This window comes from Lactuca sativa, chromosome 1 (assembly GCF_002870075.4).
Source record: "Lactuca sativa cultivar Salinas chromosome 1, Lsat_Salinas_v11, whole genome shotgun sequence".
In the NCBI taxonomy this organism is placed as follows: Eukaryota; Viridiplantae; Streptophyta; class Magnoliopsida; order Asterales; family Asteraceae; genus Lactuca; species Lactuca sativa.
The window spans coordinates 71,677,602-71,692,795 of NC_056623.2; the positions used below are offsets into that span (position 1 = coordinate 71,677,602).

Consider the following 15,194-nt stretch of genomic DNA (forward strand, 5'->3'; position numbering starts at 1 on the left):
GTTAATAAAAAACATAATACTTGTATGTCCGATTAGAAAAGGTATAAAAAAGAGCAAAAAAAACGTGTCTCAAACGAAAAAACATGCGCCATAACACGCCATAACGCGCCATGGAACGCCATATCACGCCTTGCCATGTGCCACGTCTAACAGCAGCATTATGAAGCTTTTCGTAACGGCGACGCCGCGCCTCACGCCATGGCGCGCCTTGGCGCCCGCCATGGCGCGCCTTTTAGAACACTGATCACATGTGATTGATTAATAACTATATAGTTTAACTTGTATTCCCCCCCCCCCTATAAAAGCATTTAAAATCATTTAAAAGGTAGATTAAGGGGTATGAACTCACATGTAGTGAGTGATACGAATGAAAGATCGGTGAAGGATGTTAAGTGTCAAGTGAAGACTTGAGCACACACGGATCCTATTTATCATATAATAACACATATACATATCTAATTAGTGTTTATAACAACTAATTATGAAGTGAAACAGCCTTAGGGACTAGTAAACACTTTTCATGAAGTGTTAAACCGCATAGGGTTGCATATAAGGGAGGTATGGCCACACTAGGGTGTTTACAGCCCAAATGGTATAAACCATTAGAGTTTACGGCCCAAATGGTATTACCAACATGAGTTTACGGCCGTAAACTCATGGTATTAGGTACCTATTTGTGAGTTAAGGCCTTATAAGTCACTAGGGAGTGTTCTAGACTTGGTTCCAAGACTTATGAAGGAGTTGTGGCAACATTGCACCACAAGTTAGGGTTTACTGCCAAAGGAGATTGCCTTGGCCGTAAACACCTAATGTTCTTGAATTTCTTGATGATTTCAAGGTGTTTACTAAGTGATTCAAGCATGAAACAAACTAAGGTAAGAGTACTTACATATTAGAAGCTTGTAAGGGTGTTTAAGGTCCAAAAACACTAGTGTGTGTTCTTGGTGAAATGAAGAACACTTGAAGATCTAACAAAATGAAGTGATTTCATGGATGAATTCATGTACAATCACTAGATAAAGAGATGTAACAACAAATCAAGATAAATAAATCTTACATTTTTTGGAAGATCGGGATGAAGATCTTATGATACTTGAGAGAGAAATGGAGTTTCTAGCATTGAAATGGAAGAGAAATGAGGAAAATGATGTAAACTCATGTATTTAACATGAGCTCACGCCCAAACCAATGAGTTTACATCCCAAACATGGAGGTTTGGCCGTAAACTCCTCTTAATGGGTTTAAAGCTTGATTAGGGCACAATGGACTCAAGCAGATACTTCCTAACACCCGATTCTTGATTGTACTAGGCTTAGAGCACTCAAACAGACTCTAAACAGTGTTAACAGATGGCATAAACAAGTCTGAATTTGATTGAATTGATTGACTGTACAAGATGGAAATTTCGGGTTGTCACACAAGTCTCCCCCACTTGATCTAGACTTCGTCCTTGAAGTCTGCAGGCTCAAACAAATCCGGGTAGTGGTCTCGCATCTCGTCCTCCGGCTCCCAAGTCCAGTCGGTATGGATTTGATTGAGCTCATTAGGCAAATCTAGTCAGTATGCAACCTTGCCCACTTGGTCGGTAATCCTAAAGTGAGCGATAAATCGGGGTGCAACTTGCTCCACATCCGAAATCGGATGACACCTTTCCAAGGTTACACCTTCAGAAGCACCAAATCCTCCAACTGAAATTCAAGGTCTGGACGTCACCAGTGTGCATAACTCTTCTGCCGGTCTGAAACTCTAAGGAGGAAGGTCTCAAATCGGGCCACTTGATGAATCGTCTCGTACTTATAGAGGCACAAAAAAATCCATATCGAGATTTAGGTTTGACATATGTGATGTAGATGAGATATTCGTTGAAATTTTCTATGGATATGATGGTGGCGACGGAGGCGGGAGGAAGAAGGGGAATCTAGGTGGAGTGTTGAAGAATTCTAATCAGAAGAGTATGAGGAAAGCAAAGATGATGGAGAATGAACTTAATTGAAAGTCGTCTCATCCTTCATATACCTACCCAATTTACGAACCTCCACTGCAAATCAAACCAATTGACTAGGATTTGGGGTAAAGCTCTCGATTTTGAGGGAGAATATTCATTATAATCACTCAATCAATATTGTTTTACATTTAGATTTCTCTGTAAGTTCATTGAGAAAACCCTTGTTTTTTTTCTTTATCTTTGGTGATGAACAAGTTGGGAGCAGGAGATTTTTCTAATTTGGTTGTAGCTCTCAAGTTTTCTCCACCTCTATGGACAACAATAGTTGTTGGTGTCTTTGTTTTAATCAGTCTAAGCCTTTCAATTTACTTGATGTTCGAACACTTTTCTGCTTACAAGAATCCGAATGTCTCTATCTATCCACAAGCATGCTTAATTTGTTTGAGATTTACTGAACTTTGAGTTTTTCATTCTATTTTACGTAGTTGAATGAATAAGCAACGATCAACTTCTACGTGTAATGGGTCTCTGATTGATGACTGATTATTCTACATTAAGTTAAAATGAATAGTAAGCAACGATTTAAATATATTTAAGGAAAACTTTCTTTCTAGAATATTTGCCACCTGTGGGTGAAGCTTTAACTGCACTTGCCTGAAAGAATCGTCGAAAGTAGGTGTACAGAGAAGGAGGAGTATATATCCACTTGCCTAAAAGAATCGCCAGAAGAAGAGTATTTTCATTTGTATGTTGATTAAGACACTAGAAGTCTCTTTTTTATAGAAAAAACTAGGCGAATTCCCGCGCGTTGCGTGGGATATAAGAAAATATTTTATATTAATAATAACTAAATCATTGTTATTAACAATTAAATAATAATTTCATAAAAAATATAAAAAATGATTTTTAATATTGTTATTATGTTGAACTATATTATAAGAGATAAGGTTAGAATTTGAAGTTGTTTTGCATATACAAAGTTATATGATTAAAATAGAAAAAAATTAATTTTTAAAAATAAATAAATCGTTATTGTTATCTATTAAATAATAATTTCATATTAAATTAAAACGTTTATATTAAATATTATCATTATGTAGAAAATACAATAATAGAGACATCTTTTTATCTATCTTAAATTTTATCATTGTGTACAACATATGATAATAGAGAGAACTTTATATCTTAAAAAGTAAAAAAAAAATGTTTTGTATCATAAATATTACCATAATTATGTAGAACATATGATAATAGTGACGTCTTTTATAAGGTTAAAACTTTAAATTGTATTACATACGGGGTTGTAAAACATGGCTAACACAACCAAATACTCGACATGTTACTTAAACTCGGCCTCCAATGGAAGCGAGTTTGCCTAACTCAGCCAGAAGACACTCAGATCCTTATTAAACTCGATCCAAATCTAAAAGATACGGTCTAAAATCATTTTCGAAATTCTGAAATTTAATTGGTCTCTTCTCGACAAAGACAATCTCACCAAAGAATACACTCAACGTCCTACAAAGTTAGATGCAAGGAAGATCTCATGGCTTAGTCTCTTTAAAATATTTCACAATCTTTCCTATTTATAGAGGATAATACATTCTCTTGTTTACTCTCACGATCAATATGAGATGAAGACATTTTAGTTAAACTCATTTCTTTATTTGCCAATAATTTCATTTTGTTAAATAAAATATTAAATAATAAAAATAAAACATTATTCAGAAAATTTATTGCTCAATAGTTCTATTTTTCAGTAATCTCGTAAGTTGCTATAAAAAATCAAGTTTTTATTGAATAACTTTTTGTTAAATTCTAAAATCATAAATTCAATTAGGTACTTAATATAGAAAGTTTGTTTATATGTATTTTCATGATTCAAAATGTCATTATAAAATGAATTCATTTATAAAATATATCGAGTATATATTTCGTGCTTTTGAATCAAAGTGATTTTTCAAACAATTATAATTTTATGTTTAGGTAGATTTTTTCTATTTATATAACATTATGTAACTTATAATATTATTATAAACAATTTGAATAATCATGAGAGTTTCAAATGTATGTGGTGAAAGGAAAATGCTTCATTTATCGGTCCATATTAATCAAACTCGGACCGATTCAGCTTAATATACCAAACTACGTAACGTTTTTTCTATTGAAACCCAGTTTGTATATATTTTGTGTTTTTGAATCAAATTTATTTTTCAAACAATTATAATTTTATGTTTAGGTAACTTATTTATAATATTATTAGAAACAATTTGAAAAATCATGGGAGTTTCAAATGTATGTGCTGAAAGGAAAATGATTCCTTTATTGGTCAGAATTGATCAAACTCAGACCGATTCAACTCAATATACCAAACTACATAACGGGTTTTCAACTGAAACTCTGATTGAACCTAAACAAATATTGTTCAAAACCATTTTCAGGATTCTAAAACTTAAATGGACAGTTGCCAATAAAGACAATCTCACCAAAGAATACCCTCAACATCCTAAAAAGGTAGGCATAAGGAAGTTCTCATGGTTTGGTCCCTTTGAAACATTTCACAACCTTTCCTATTTATAGAAAAGGAAACGTTCTCTTGTTTACTCTCACCATCGATGTGGGATGAAGACAGTGTAATAAAACACGATTTCTTGTTAATAAGACATTATTCAACTTATTTAGTAAAACACCCTTTCTTTATTGTTCAATAGTTCTATTTTTCTATAATCTCGTAAGTTGCTATCCAAAAAAGTAAGTTCTTATTGAATAATTTTTTTTTCAATTCTAAAATCATAAATTCAGTTAGGTACTTAATATAGAAAGCTTGTTTATATATATTTTCAAGATTCAAAAGTTCATTATAAAAAGTATTCATTTATAAAATATAATCTGCGTATATATTTCGTGTTTTTGATCAAATCGAATTTTCAAACAATTATAATTTTATTTTTAGGTAGATGTTTTTTTTATATTTATATAACATTATGTAACTTTTTTAAAATATCACTGAAAACAATTTGAAAATCATGGGAGTTTCAAATGTATGTAGTGAAAGGAAAATGCTTCTTTTATGGTTCAAATAGATCAAACTCAGACCGATTCAACTAAATATACCAAACTACATATTTTTTTTCTAGTGAAAACCGGTTTGTATATATTTCGTGCTTTTGAATCAAAGTGATTTTTCAAACAGTTATAATTTTAGGTTTAGGTAGATGCTTTTTTATATTTATATAAAATTATGTAACTTATTTATAATACTATTATAAATAATTTGAAAAATCATGGGAGTTTCAAATGTTTGTTGTGAAAGGAAAATGATTCCTTTATCGGTCCAAATTGATCCAACTCCGGTTCAACTCAATATACCCAACTACATAATTTTTTTCTAACTGAAACACAGTTTAAACCTGAAAAAATTCGGTTCAAAACCATTTTTGGAATTCTAAAAGTTAATTGGACACTTGCCAATATAGACAATCTCACCAAATAATACCTTCAAAATCCTACAAAGGTAAGCATGAGGAAGTTCTCATGGTTTGGTCCCTTTGAAACATTTCACAACCTTTCCTATTTATAGAAGAGGAAACATTCTCTTGTTTACTCTCACCATTGATGTGGGATGAAGACATTATAATAAAACACCCTTTCTTGTTTATAGAACATTATTTAACTTATTTATAATATTATTGTAAAGAAATTGATAAGTCATGGGAGTTTCAAATGAATATGGTGAAAGGAAGTTAAAAAGGGGGGTTTCAAATGCATGAGATTCAAGAAAATATGTCAGCTTTATAAGTATGTATGATGAGGGTTACACGGGCCCGAGTTTTTGGATTTCGGAGTTGCATTCGTGTCCGCATGTCACGCCAATGCACAAGCTCGATGGTTTTTATAAACGAAATCCAATATTTGCACCCCGCCCTGCGTGTGGGTAGGACTTGAAGTAAAATCATAGACACAAGCTTGTAATCCTTTCATGCATTCAAGCTTATAAAACTGGTTTAGTTTGGTCTTTCTACCAATGTGGGACTCATTCCCACATTCATCTATTTTGTTAACTTTATTCTCAAATACACATCTTTGAGTATCGATATCTCATTCACATATCCTTCATTTTGGACATATGTTATATCGTTTCGAAGTTCTCACAAAGGAGAACACAAACTCACTTAGAGTTAATTATATATACAACATATGTATATATTTATATATGTCCAAAGTTAGTAAAAGTATAAATATTTATACTAAAATTTTCCAACAGTTTCTTCCCAAGATCCATGATGGTAGTGGCTAAGCGTTGTTTCTAGCATCAATATTACATGGCATTACAAATTTATATATTTATTTAAGTAAATATCAATTAGCTAGAAACTCCGTTTCATTTGTTTCATAATAATTTAATTCACATCGATTTTACAATTTTGTCACACCCCCAAACCAGAACGGCAGAAAGGTATGAGGGTGGATGAATTCATGTACAATATCATAACAAAATGAATAATAGTGATCAAAGCCATACAACCATCATATTGATAATTAAGAAATTTACATTGTATCCAAAACATTGTTTACTTGATACCATATACATATGACAAAAAAATGGTGCGACGCTGCGACACCCCATCCTCAAAACCTTTTTGGTTACTTGTTCACTGATTTCCTGAGAATACAAGTGATTTTGAAAAAGTGTCAACGATTAAGTTGGTGAGTTCATAAGCGTTTTGTATGAGAGAAATTGGCAGCTTTTCCTTGAAAAATGATAGAGTGTACTTTCAGAAAATCCATTATTTTCTTTAAAAATGAACTGTAAGTCTTAAACCCAAGACCAAAAAAATGTAAGTAGTGTTGTACTAGAGAATAGTATTATGAAGTTTCATCTTTATATAGAACTAATTGAATATATGATATCCCCGTAAATCAAATGTATTGTTAATACCTCATGTGAGTTATCTTAACCATGCTAGCGACTAGTTGGTATGTTACAACGTTCTTCAGACGGCGGAATGTTAGACATTTGTCACCCCAGACCTGCCGTTCTAACTGTACCTAACAGTTTAGGTGCGGGATTGTCAATCTCATATAGATCTATACACAAGTGTCACGCTCTCTTAGCGAGACTCTAGTTACAATACATGACTTTTGTAGGTACCCTGGTTGGTACGTGAAGACGATGTCTCACAAAAAGTGTATTAACGATTTACGTGTAGTGTAATTAAAACCCTTTTGTGAGTGGAAAATGTTATCTTTCCATAGAAATTTCATAGTGTAAAATAATTATACCTTTAAATAATTACTTGTTCAAAAAATATACCTTTAAATAATTATACCTTTAAAATAATTATACCTTTAAATAATTATTTCATAGAAAATGTTATCTTTCCATAGAAATTTCATAGTGTAAAATAATTATACCAAAGGGCTTCTAACCCAGCGGTATCAGGTGGTGCCCTCCCTCTTTGAGGTCGAGGGTTCAAGTCCCGTCGTGGACATAGGTGGAATTAGGTGTTAGTTTAGAAGTACATTAGTATATTTGTATTTGCCGGTTCAAATAATAATAATAATAATAATAATAATAATAATAATTATTATTATTATTATTATTATTTGGTCATCCCAAAAATGGTAAAATAGTGTTATGCCCCATAAACTATATCTATTATGGTTTATTGTAAATGTGTTGTTGTGTCTATTTTATATATATATATATATATATATATATATATATATATATATAAAAGATAACATGTTTAGATGTTTTAAAGGTTTATATCATATAATTTACATCTACATAAGTATAAGAACTTTTGGTATGGTAAAACCATATTTTCCTAGTTTTTGGCATTTCTTTTAACGACAATAACAAGTAATAGTGAAAAATAACTTAGAAAAAACTTATTTTCACCTTTTTGAGATATTTAAGTAGAGTTAACTTTATATGTTTAAAACAACATATTTTTGGTCAAAACCCATAAAAATGGTGCCATAACTTAGTTATTATCATTTTTGCTAGAAAAACATATTATGTTCACAAAAATCCTTGTTTTTATAGTTTGTGTTTATAACCTCAAGAAAATATGGCATGTTTATACTTGATTTGCATAGTTTTGTACTTCAAACTATCATAACACATATAAAGGTTTAAATAACTAGTAGTAACCATATTTCATGCAAATAATATTTTACACATAACAAAGAGATGAAGCACGTATAATAACTTAAATTATTATACAATATTTACTTGTATCCCCCCCCCCCCCCTCTAAAACATGAAAATCTCGAAAAATAAGGGGTATAAACTCACCTTGAGTGTGTTTGTGATTGAATAAAGATATGATTGTGAAGATCTTCAAGCCTAGAACACTTGAAGGTGGTTGAAGAACTCTTTGAAGATGGTATTATCCTATGATTTTTGACACATAATAATGTGTGTAAATGAGATGAAACTAACATGAAAGTGTGTAGAAACACTAGATTATGAAGAAAACACTTACCAAATTGTCAAGAACCACTTGGAAAAGTTTATCTAGGAAGAGCTTGGATTTGTTCATAAGAGGAAAGGTGAAGAACTTAAAGATGGTAGGGGGTTTGAGGAGTTCTCGGCTGTGTTTAAAGAAGGAGGGGTGAGGTGAGGTTTGCCTTGTTATTTGTTTGATAAAAGCCTTGATATACGTTGGGTAATCTTTTGTGTTGAAAATGATGAAATATCATGTCACAAAGTCAACTATCTTTTCTTCTTCTTTCCCACCGAAAACCTTATAGAGTCACCGAAATCACATGTGATTTCTGTCTAGTACCACCGAATTCACAAGGTGATTTCGGTCCATGTACCAATCGAGATCACATGGTGATTTCGGTCCAAGTACTAACCAAAATCGCTATGTTTTGGGTCCTAAGTCGAGAACCCTAGAAGCAAGGGATAAATCACGATTTACGTTCTAACCCGTTGACTTCTTTGACTTTTGCTGATCCAGAACTGCCAGTTGTCACAACTTTGCCGGTTGTCACAACTTTAGTGACATATTGTGTAGAAAAGAAAAAAGAAAAATCAATTTGGACCAATCTGAAACAAAACAAAAATTTTGTTGCGATACAATGTCATTTTTCTTATAAAAGTGGTTTAGTTAAAATAGAGAAAATAATAAATATTTGAAAATTAAGTATAATAAAATTGCATTGAAAAAATTATGTTATAGTTATAAAAATAAAAACTGCAGTTAAGATATTATACATTCGTCATCAGTTTAATATTTTAGAAATACAATATTATTAGATTTAGTAAAACAAATTAACTAATAAGAAATAAGAAATATTTAAATTTGAAATGCGATAAAAGGGTAAAATACAATATTATTAAATGATAAGAGTTATATTTATAAAATCTAAAATTTTAAAAACAAATCTATTTAGTAGTTAAATGAAAAGAAAAAAAAAGTATTCATTCCAATGGTGTTGAATTACCAATCAAATCATTTTTTTTTGGAAATTGAACTTCTCTAATGACGGTTTTCAGGCCAATTTCTACAAACGACTAATTACTGTTTCGAACATAAGGCTATGTATCATGTGTTGGAGTCATTGCAGACGAACTTTCATGGTCACAAAGACATAGTAGTGTCATGATTTGAAAACGAATCAATGGATTACCCACCATATCATCCACATGTTTTAAGTCTACCGCAACCCAAATTCTTCCAACTAAATATTGTGTAGTCAAAGATTCACCAAAGATCTTTAAATATGAGACTTAGATGATTGTTGTTACCATTAATTAAATATTAAGTTTTTGTTAAGTTATCATGTCATGTTGCATTTTCCTTGGCATATAACTTTATGAATAATATTTGCATGTAGGACATTGTTGGATTATGAGGGATTTAAAAATGCCACAAAAGCACACAATGGAAACAACTTAAACATTAACCTCACAAACCAAACAAGGATCTATGTTGTGCCAATCAATTGCAACTTAAACTTGCTAGAATACATACCTTTGTAGCCGTTGAAACCTTCATGGATCTTGATTGAATAATTAGTGCTAAGAGCCCAATGAAGATCTCTTCTTTCATAGTCGCACCCAAGGAAAGAGACCAACAACATTTCACTTCACCCATGGACGAACACACTAAACGCCATAAACCAGAAGTTGAAATCGACGCCTACATGCCGCATAGAGGGCCTACGCGCCGCACATTCTTCTAAAGGTTAGGGTTTCAAGATTGGGTTGGTAATTATTTGTATTTCCAATTCCTTTATCTTGAACCTTCTAGATCATCAGATTTTCATTTAATTAGTTAATGAATCAGGTCCATATAATTTTCTCGTGTTATCAGTTGTTTATTGTTATCCTTGTATGTAACCCAAAAGAACCTTACTATTAATTGTAATATTTCCACAAAAAATAAGCCAACATATAGCGGATCAAATACAGGGAAAAATACAACAAATTAAAACACATCACGAGTTCACACTACAAGATGTGTCCGCTGTTAATCATCATAGTGGAGAAATGGATATAAATAACTTCAAATTGGTAATAAAAACTGAAATATAGACAAAAAAAAAAAAAAAAAAAAAAACATGTTACCAATTATAGTCCTTTATTCACTTCCAATAATCTTCTTCAATGCTTCAATATTATCAACTAGTTCCTTTCAACTTGATTGTAGACAAACATTGGAGGCCTACAATTCAAGAACAAATCAATTCTAGGAAATTCAAGCACAAACTAGTTCTAGCAAAATTAGATTTGCCGTGTGAAGAGGGGGTGGATTTGTTATAGCTCTCAAGCAAAATCAAGCACATCATATTTTTTAGGCTGTTTGTTACGGTTCTCAAAGAAAATCAGTACACGCATAAATAAAATCAATTATTTGTTACCACATTGGGGTCCTCGGAGAAAGGCGGAGGTGGATGGTGTTGAAGGAGGGCGGAGGTGGATGGCGCCGGAGGAGGACGGAGGTGGAGTCTTGTTGTGGCGAAACCCTTAACAGATGTTGACCAATTCAAAGGCAGTTAAATGGAGTATCAAAAAGCTCTGAATCTATCGATTCAAAGTTTGGCTATTAATGAAACCATTTAGATGTTTTCCAAACAACCCCTTAGTTGGGTTGGGGTTACGCTAGTTGTTGGTCCTACTCTTTTGGGTGTTATTTCCTTGCTAACATTCTTGCGAGTTGTATCATAATCTGGATTGTGTGGCCGTTGGGTTTGCCGGAACTCAAACTTTGACAATTTCAACAATTCTTTATCCATATTTAATTATAATTATTTGATAACTACTTTTAGTTATTTATAACACCAATAATAAAGAAATTAAGAAAACATATTTTTATATTCACACATTATAATTTCAAACAAAACAATTTAAAAAAGAAAAAGAAAAAACAAACTTTCATCACTTATTTAGTTGATTACAGAAAACAAAATAATCAGAAAATAAAATGTGATATGGTACACGAGTAACCTTTGTAATTTGTATTTCCACAGCGTGGCCCCGCAATCCTTGTATAGTTCTATTCGTATCTCCACCTTTTCAACCTCTTTCTTCACAAATCTGCCACGATAATTTTTTTTTATTCAACTTTTGCCTCTACAAAAAAAAAGGAAAAAAAAAACACAATAAGTAATTATTTTATTAAGCCTTTCACTTCCATTTCAAACTTTCACATAAAAGTTATGTCATTAATCATTATTTTTAACAACTATCAAACTTTCGTATAAGCTCATGATGTTTTTAGTGCGATTTATATTTTTAGTGAGTTAATCGTGATTGATATTTATAACGACAATTCTTCCAAAATATTTTTTTAGGGTGGCATACTATTTAATACGCTATTGCTTTGTAAAATTGTTTTTTTAACAATAAGTTGCAATGACTTACTGGGCCTAAGGGGTCGCCGTGAGTTGATTAAATTCAAATTGTTTAACATCATACTTAGAAGCCTATCATTCAGTCCTATAGCCTCTATATGACTTCTTACTAGTCGGACAAAAAGTTGAGTATCACTGGTTTAGACTTAATCAGATCTTCTCAATCAAAAACTATCAACTAGCCCTAACTGACTTAATTATTAAGTGCGGAAGTCTAATATAATTATTAATTCAACATAATACAACAATAAATGTACGAATTGTTTGTCGAAAACTCATAGTCCCTGTGATCGTTTGAACCTTAGCCAAACAGGTTCTTTCTCACCGGGATTCAAAGGGGGTCCACTTGGAGATCCAGGGGTCTCCAACTCCCCTGGGTTTGAAGGGTGGCGACGACTAATGTTCGGCATCGGTGGAGCAGTCGGTATCACTCTCTCCTCAGCCTGATCAGGCTGAGGAGTTGTGGTTGGAGCAACCGGAGGAGAAGGTGGCGGCGGAGGACTTCTGTCACCAAAGTTTTCATAATTTCGCGGTCCCTATACAAATTTAAAAAAAAAATCGTTAGGGTTTTGTACCATTATAAAAAGGAGGGAAATTGATTGTTCACATTATTTGGCCCAATATGTAATTTTGTTGTTCATTTTAATTACCAATTTTTTATGTAATCTTGAACCCATAATCACGTAATGAGCTATAAGAATGTCTATACGAATCTTCCTAATCCACATTTTTTTTGCGTTGTTTTAATATAATTTTTTTGTAATCATTCGATCAGTCAATTAAAAATCGCTACTACTATTAGTCTTCTAATTTTTTGTTGTCTTGAAATCAAATTATTATCGAGTTAACTCGGTGTTACTTGTCTTTTAACACATTATTTTGAGCGGACTCTGTATCCTTGTCAAATTTGATACCGGCTTATCTACAATGTACGATATACAATTTTCACTATAGTAGTGCCATTCCCTAAAATAGGCAATGATCATAATTTGTAATCTTGGTTGGTTGATTTTCAACCAACCTACTTAGTTGGATGATATTAGATTATTCATATCAAACATCATCCAACTAAATGAGGAAGTGGAGTGGTGGCCAACATAAACCGGCCACCACCATGATTTGTAGAGCTTATGATTGGATGATTTTCATCCAATCAACGATAGTGGCTAAAAATGTTTAGGTTGGATGAACAAATCTTCATCCAACCAGGATCTTAACTAATTCAGGATTCTATTGTAAAAAAAAACTATTTATTATATCTCCAAAGGTAATATAGAAGTTCAATATACACACAGAAACTATATAAAAAAACAAGTATCACCCTATCGACTTGACGACTTCTTTAGTTTTAGTTTAGTAGTTTTCTTTGTAAAAAACAAGGAAAAAAACGGTACCTCGGATCTTGGTCTTGTAGGTTGCGAAGCTATATACTGTAAAATCTCTAAAAGTTTAGCGTGTCCCAACTCCGAAGAATTGTTCCAATAGTGAATCGCCACATCATATGCTCTCGCTCTCATTTCATTTAAATGTCTTTCTATATCGGTCTCATGTCGCGATAAAAATGGCCTCAACAAGGTTTCATATACATACCCTGTTCCCTAAAACACCCGTAAACTTTCCTTTTTTAGAAATTAAATACAGTAAAATGTTATAGAACAAAATACAGTCATTTTTTTTACCTTGGTTTTAGGATACCATAAGTAGATAATAAGCCCTAGCTTCATTTCATAATACATTGGTACCCTATCAAACATTTTTCACTCAATGATTTATATACATATAAAGAATAATCAAATAATCAAATAATAACAATTAAGTATACAAAAGTTTATTGATACATACCATGAAACGAATATATCCGCGAATCTTTCAAAAACTGTAAGTATTGCGATTAGGACCCTGAAAAGAAATCATAAATTCATAAGCAACAAATCAAAGATTGAGACATGAACAAATAACTAATCAAAACAAAAATTGAAATATTTCAATTCTTGAATTTGTGGAAGATGCAAGAGAATAATGTTTTACCAATATTTACACCAAAATCTTAATTCTGCGTTATCTGAACCACGTCGTTCAATGGTTTTAAAGCACTCAAAAGCTGGATATGCGTATCCAAGAATTAACCTGAACCCATAAACAAACATCAGAAAAGTTGACCTAAAACCCACTTTCCAGAACTTAAATCTTGTGAGTTTTCGTCCGAAATTTGAGATTTGATGAAAGGAAGTTGCTTACACAAGAGTGGTTGTGAGGAGTCCTCCCAGCATCTTCTCACAATTTCGGCTAAATTGGCTGCAAAATAGAAAGAAAGAAAGAAATAGGTTTTGGGATGTTCATCAAATTTAACAACATTTTTGTAGAACTATAACCTAAATTCGATTCATACCCAACCATGGTAGATGATTCTATAAAGTAATTCTGCTAATGAATTGAAATGATTGGAACAATGAGAGGAGATTGGATGATTATTACTTTTTTTGCTTTAATCTTTACAGAAAGTATCCATAACCCGATTAATTCGAATCGAATCTGATTAGAAAATGAAGATAATCAACTCCAATTAACTTCCATTCGCGTAGTGAGTGTACTCAAATTAAAAAAACGCAATCAGAAACAGAAAGAGAAAGAGAAAGAGAAGCACATTTTGTTGTAGATAAGATGAAACGATCTTTAATGGGGATCTCTTGATGAGCAGGAAGAACATTACCTTTGTAAGCAGGAAACGATTCGTTGATGCTATCTGGGAATTTGAGCAGATCAATAAAATTGGCGAAATCGATCAGAGAAACTTGAAATGAAAGGATATTTACTGAAGAAGAAGATGATGACGATGATGAAGATGGTTGTTTTATGTATGAAACTATGGCTGGTGCTGTGTGTGAGTATTTAGTGGAAGGGGCCCAAAAAACGCACAGGAGACGACAAGGGAGGGGATGTATGCTTGGGAGATGGTGATTGCTGATTACATTGCTTAGTTCTCAACTTCAAAACTTATTCATTTATAATTTTCATGATTAGGTACCAAAGTTTATAACTTTGAAAAAGTTTAAAAGATATATCACTCGTCTCAATATTATTATTCAATGACAAAAAACACAAAGATTAAGAAAAAACATTAATTATTATTAATTTTATATAATAAAATGACAGTTTTGTCCTTACTTTATATTTAATGTTTCATTAAATGCTTAGTTTGTTAATTAATAATGAGAGAGTCTTTTGGTAAAAATGTTATTTATTTTTAGAAGTGAACTATTATTTTGGGACAAACCAAAAAAGAAAGATGGACTATAATTTTGGAATGAAGGGAGTATTATACATCTCCAATGATAAATTGAAGTTAATGATTTAAAAGATATTGTCATTCACAATT

The 15,194-nt window shown here is 32.0% G+C and overlaps 1 protein-coding gene and 1 long non-coding RNA gene across 4 annotated transcripts; both read right to left on the reverse strand.

The window, feature by feature from the left end:
• Nucleotides 1–6,449: 6,449 nt before the first annotated feature.
• Nucleotides 6,450–8,432, reverse strand: LOC122197425 (uncharacterized). Its single transcript, XR_008232010.1, has 3 exons — nt 8,250–8,432; nt 6,885–6,994; nt 6,450–6,608 (listed from the first exon to the last, which is right to left on the reverse strand). It is a non-coding gene; the product is annotated as an uncharacterized LOC122197425 (long non-coding RNA).
• Nucleotides 8,433–11,260: 2,828 nt separating this feature from the next.
• Nucleotides 11,261–14,815, reverse strand: LOC111916645 (putative HVA22-like protein g). 3 transcript variants are annotated; one of them, XM_023912316.3, is made up of 8 exons: nt 14,529–14,815; nt 14,057–14,113; nt 13,847–13,945; nt 13,661–13,717; nt 13,498–13,561; nt 13,213–13,416; nt 12,144–12,354; nt 11,261–11,501 (listed from the first exon to the last, which is right to left on the reverse strand). In XM_023912316.3, exons 2-8 carry the CDS (start codon nt 14,086–14,088, stop codon nt 11,494–11,496), a joined length of 675 nt encoding a protein of 224 aa, XP_023768084.1. In that variant the 5' UTR covers nt 14,089–14,113; nt 14,529–14,815; the 3' UTR covers nt 11,261–11,493. The 3 variants fall into 3 exon arrangements, with proteins under 3 accessions (XP_023768084.1, XP_023768083.1, XP_023768082.1); XM_023912315.3 differs by having other exon boundaries at nt 11,261–11,537; nt 14,529–14,814; XM_023912314.3 differs by lacking the exon at nt 11,261–11,501 and having other exon boundaries at nt 11,998–12,354; nt 14,529–14,814.
• Nucleotides 14,816–15,194: the final 379 nt, after the last annotated feature.

Coding starts and splice junctions, on each gene's coding strand:
- LOC111916645 (XM_023912314.3), bottom strand. CDS start 14,088: ATGCTGGGAGGACTCCTCACAACCACTCTTGT. Junction 13,718..13,846: donor AGATTTTGGTGTAAATATTG/GTAAAACATTAT, acceptor ATTTCTTTTCAG/GGTCCTAATCGCAATACTTA. Junction 13,417..13,497: donor TATGGTATCCTAAAACCAAG/GTAAAAAAAATG, acceptor CGGGTGTTTTAG/GGAACAGGGTATGTATATGA.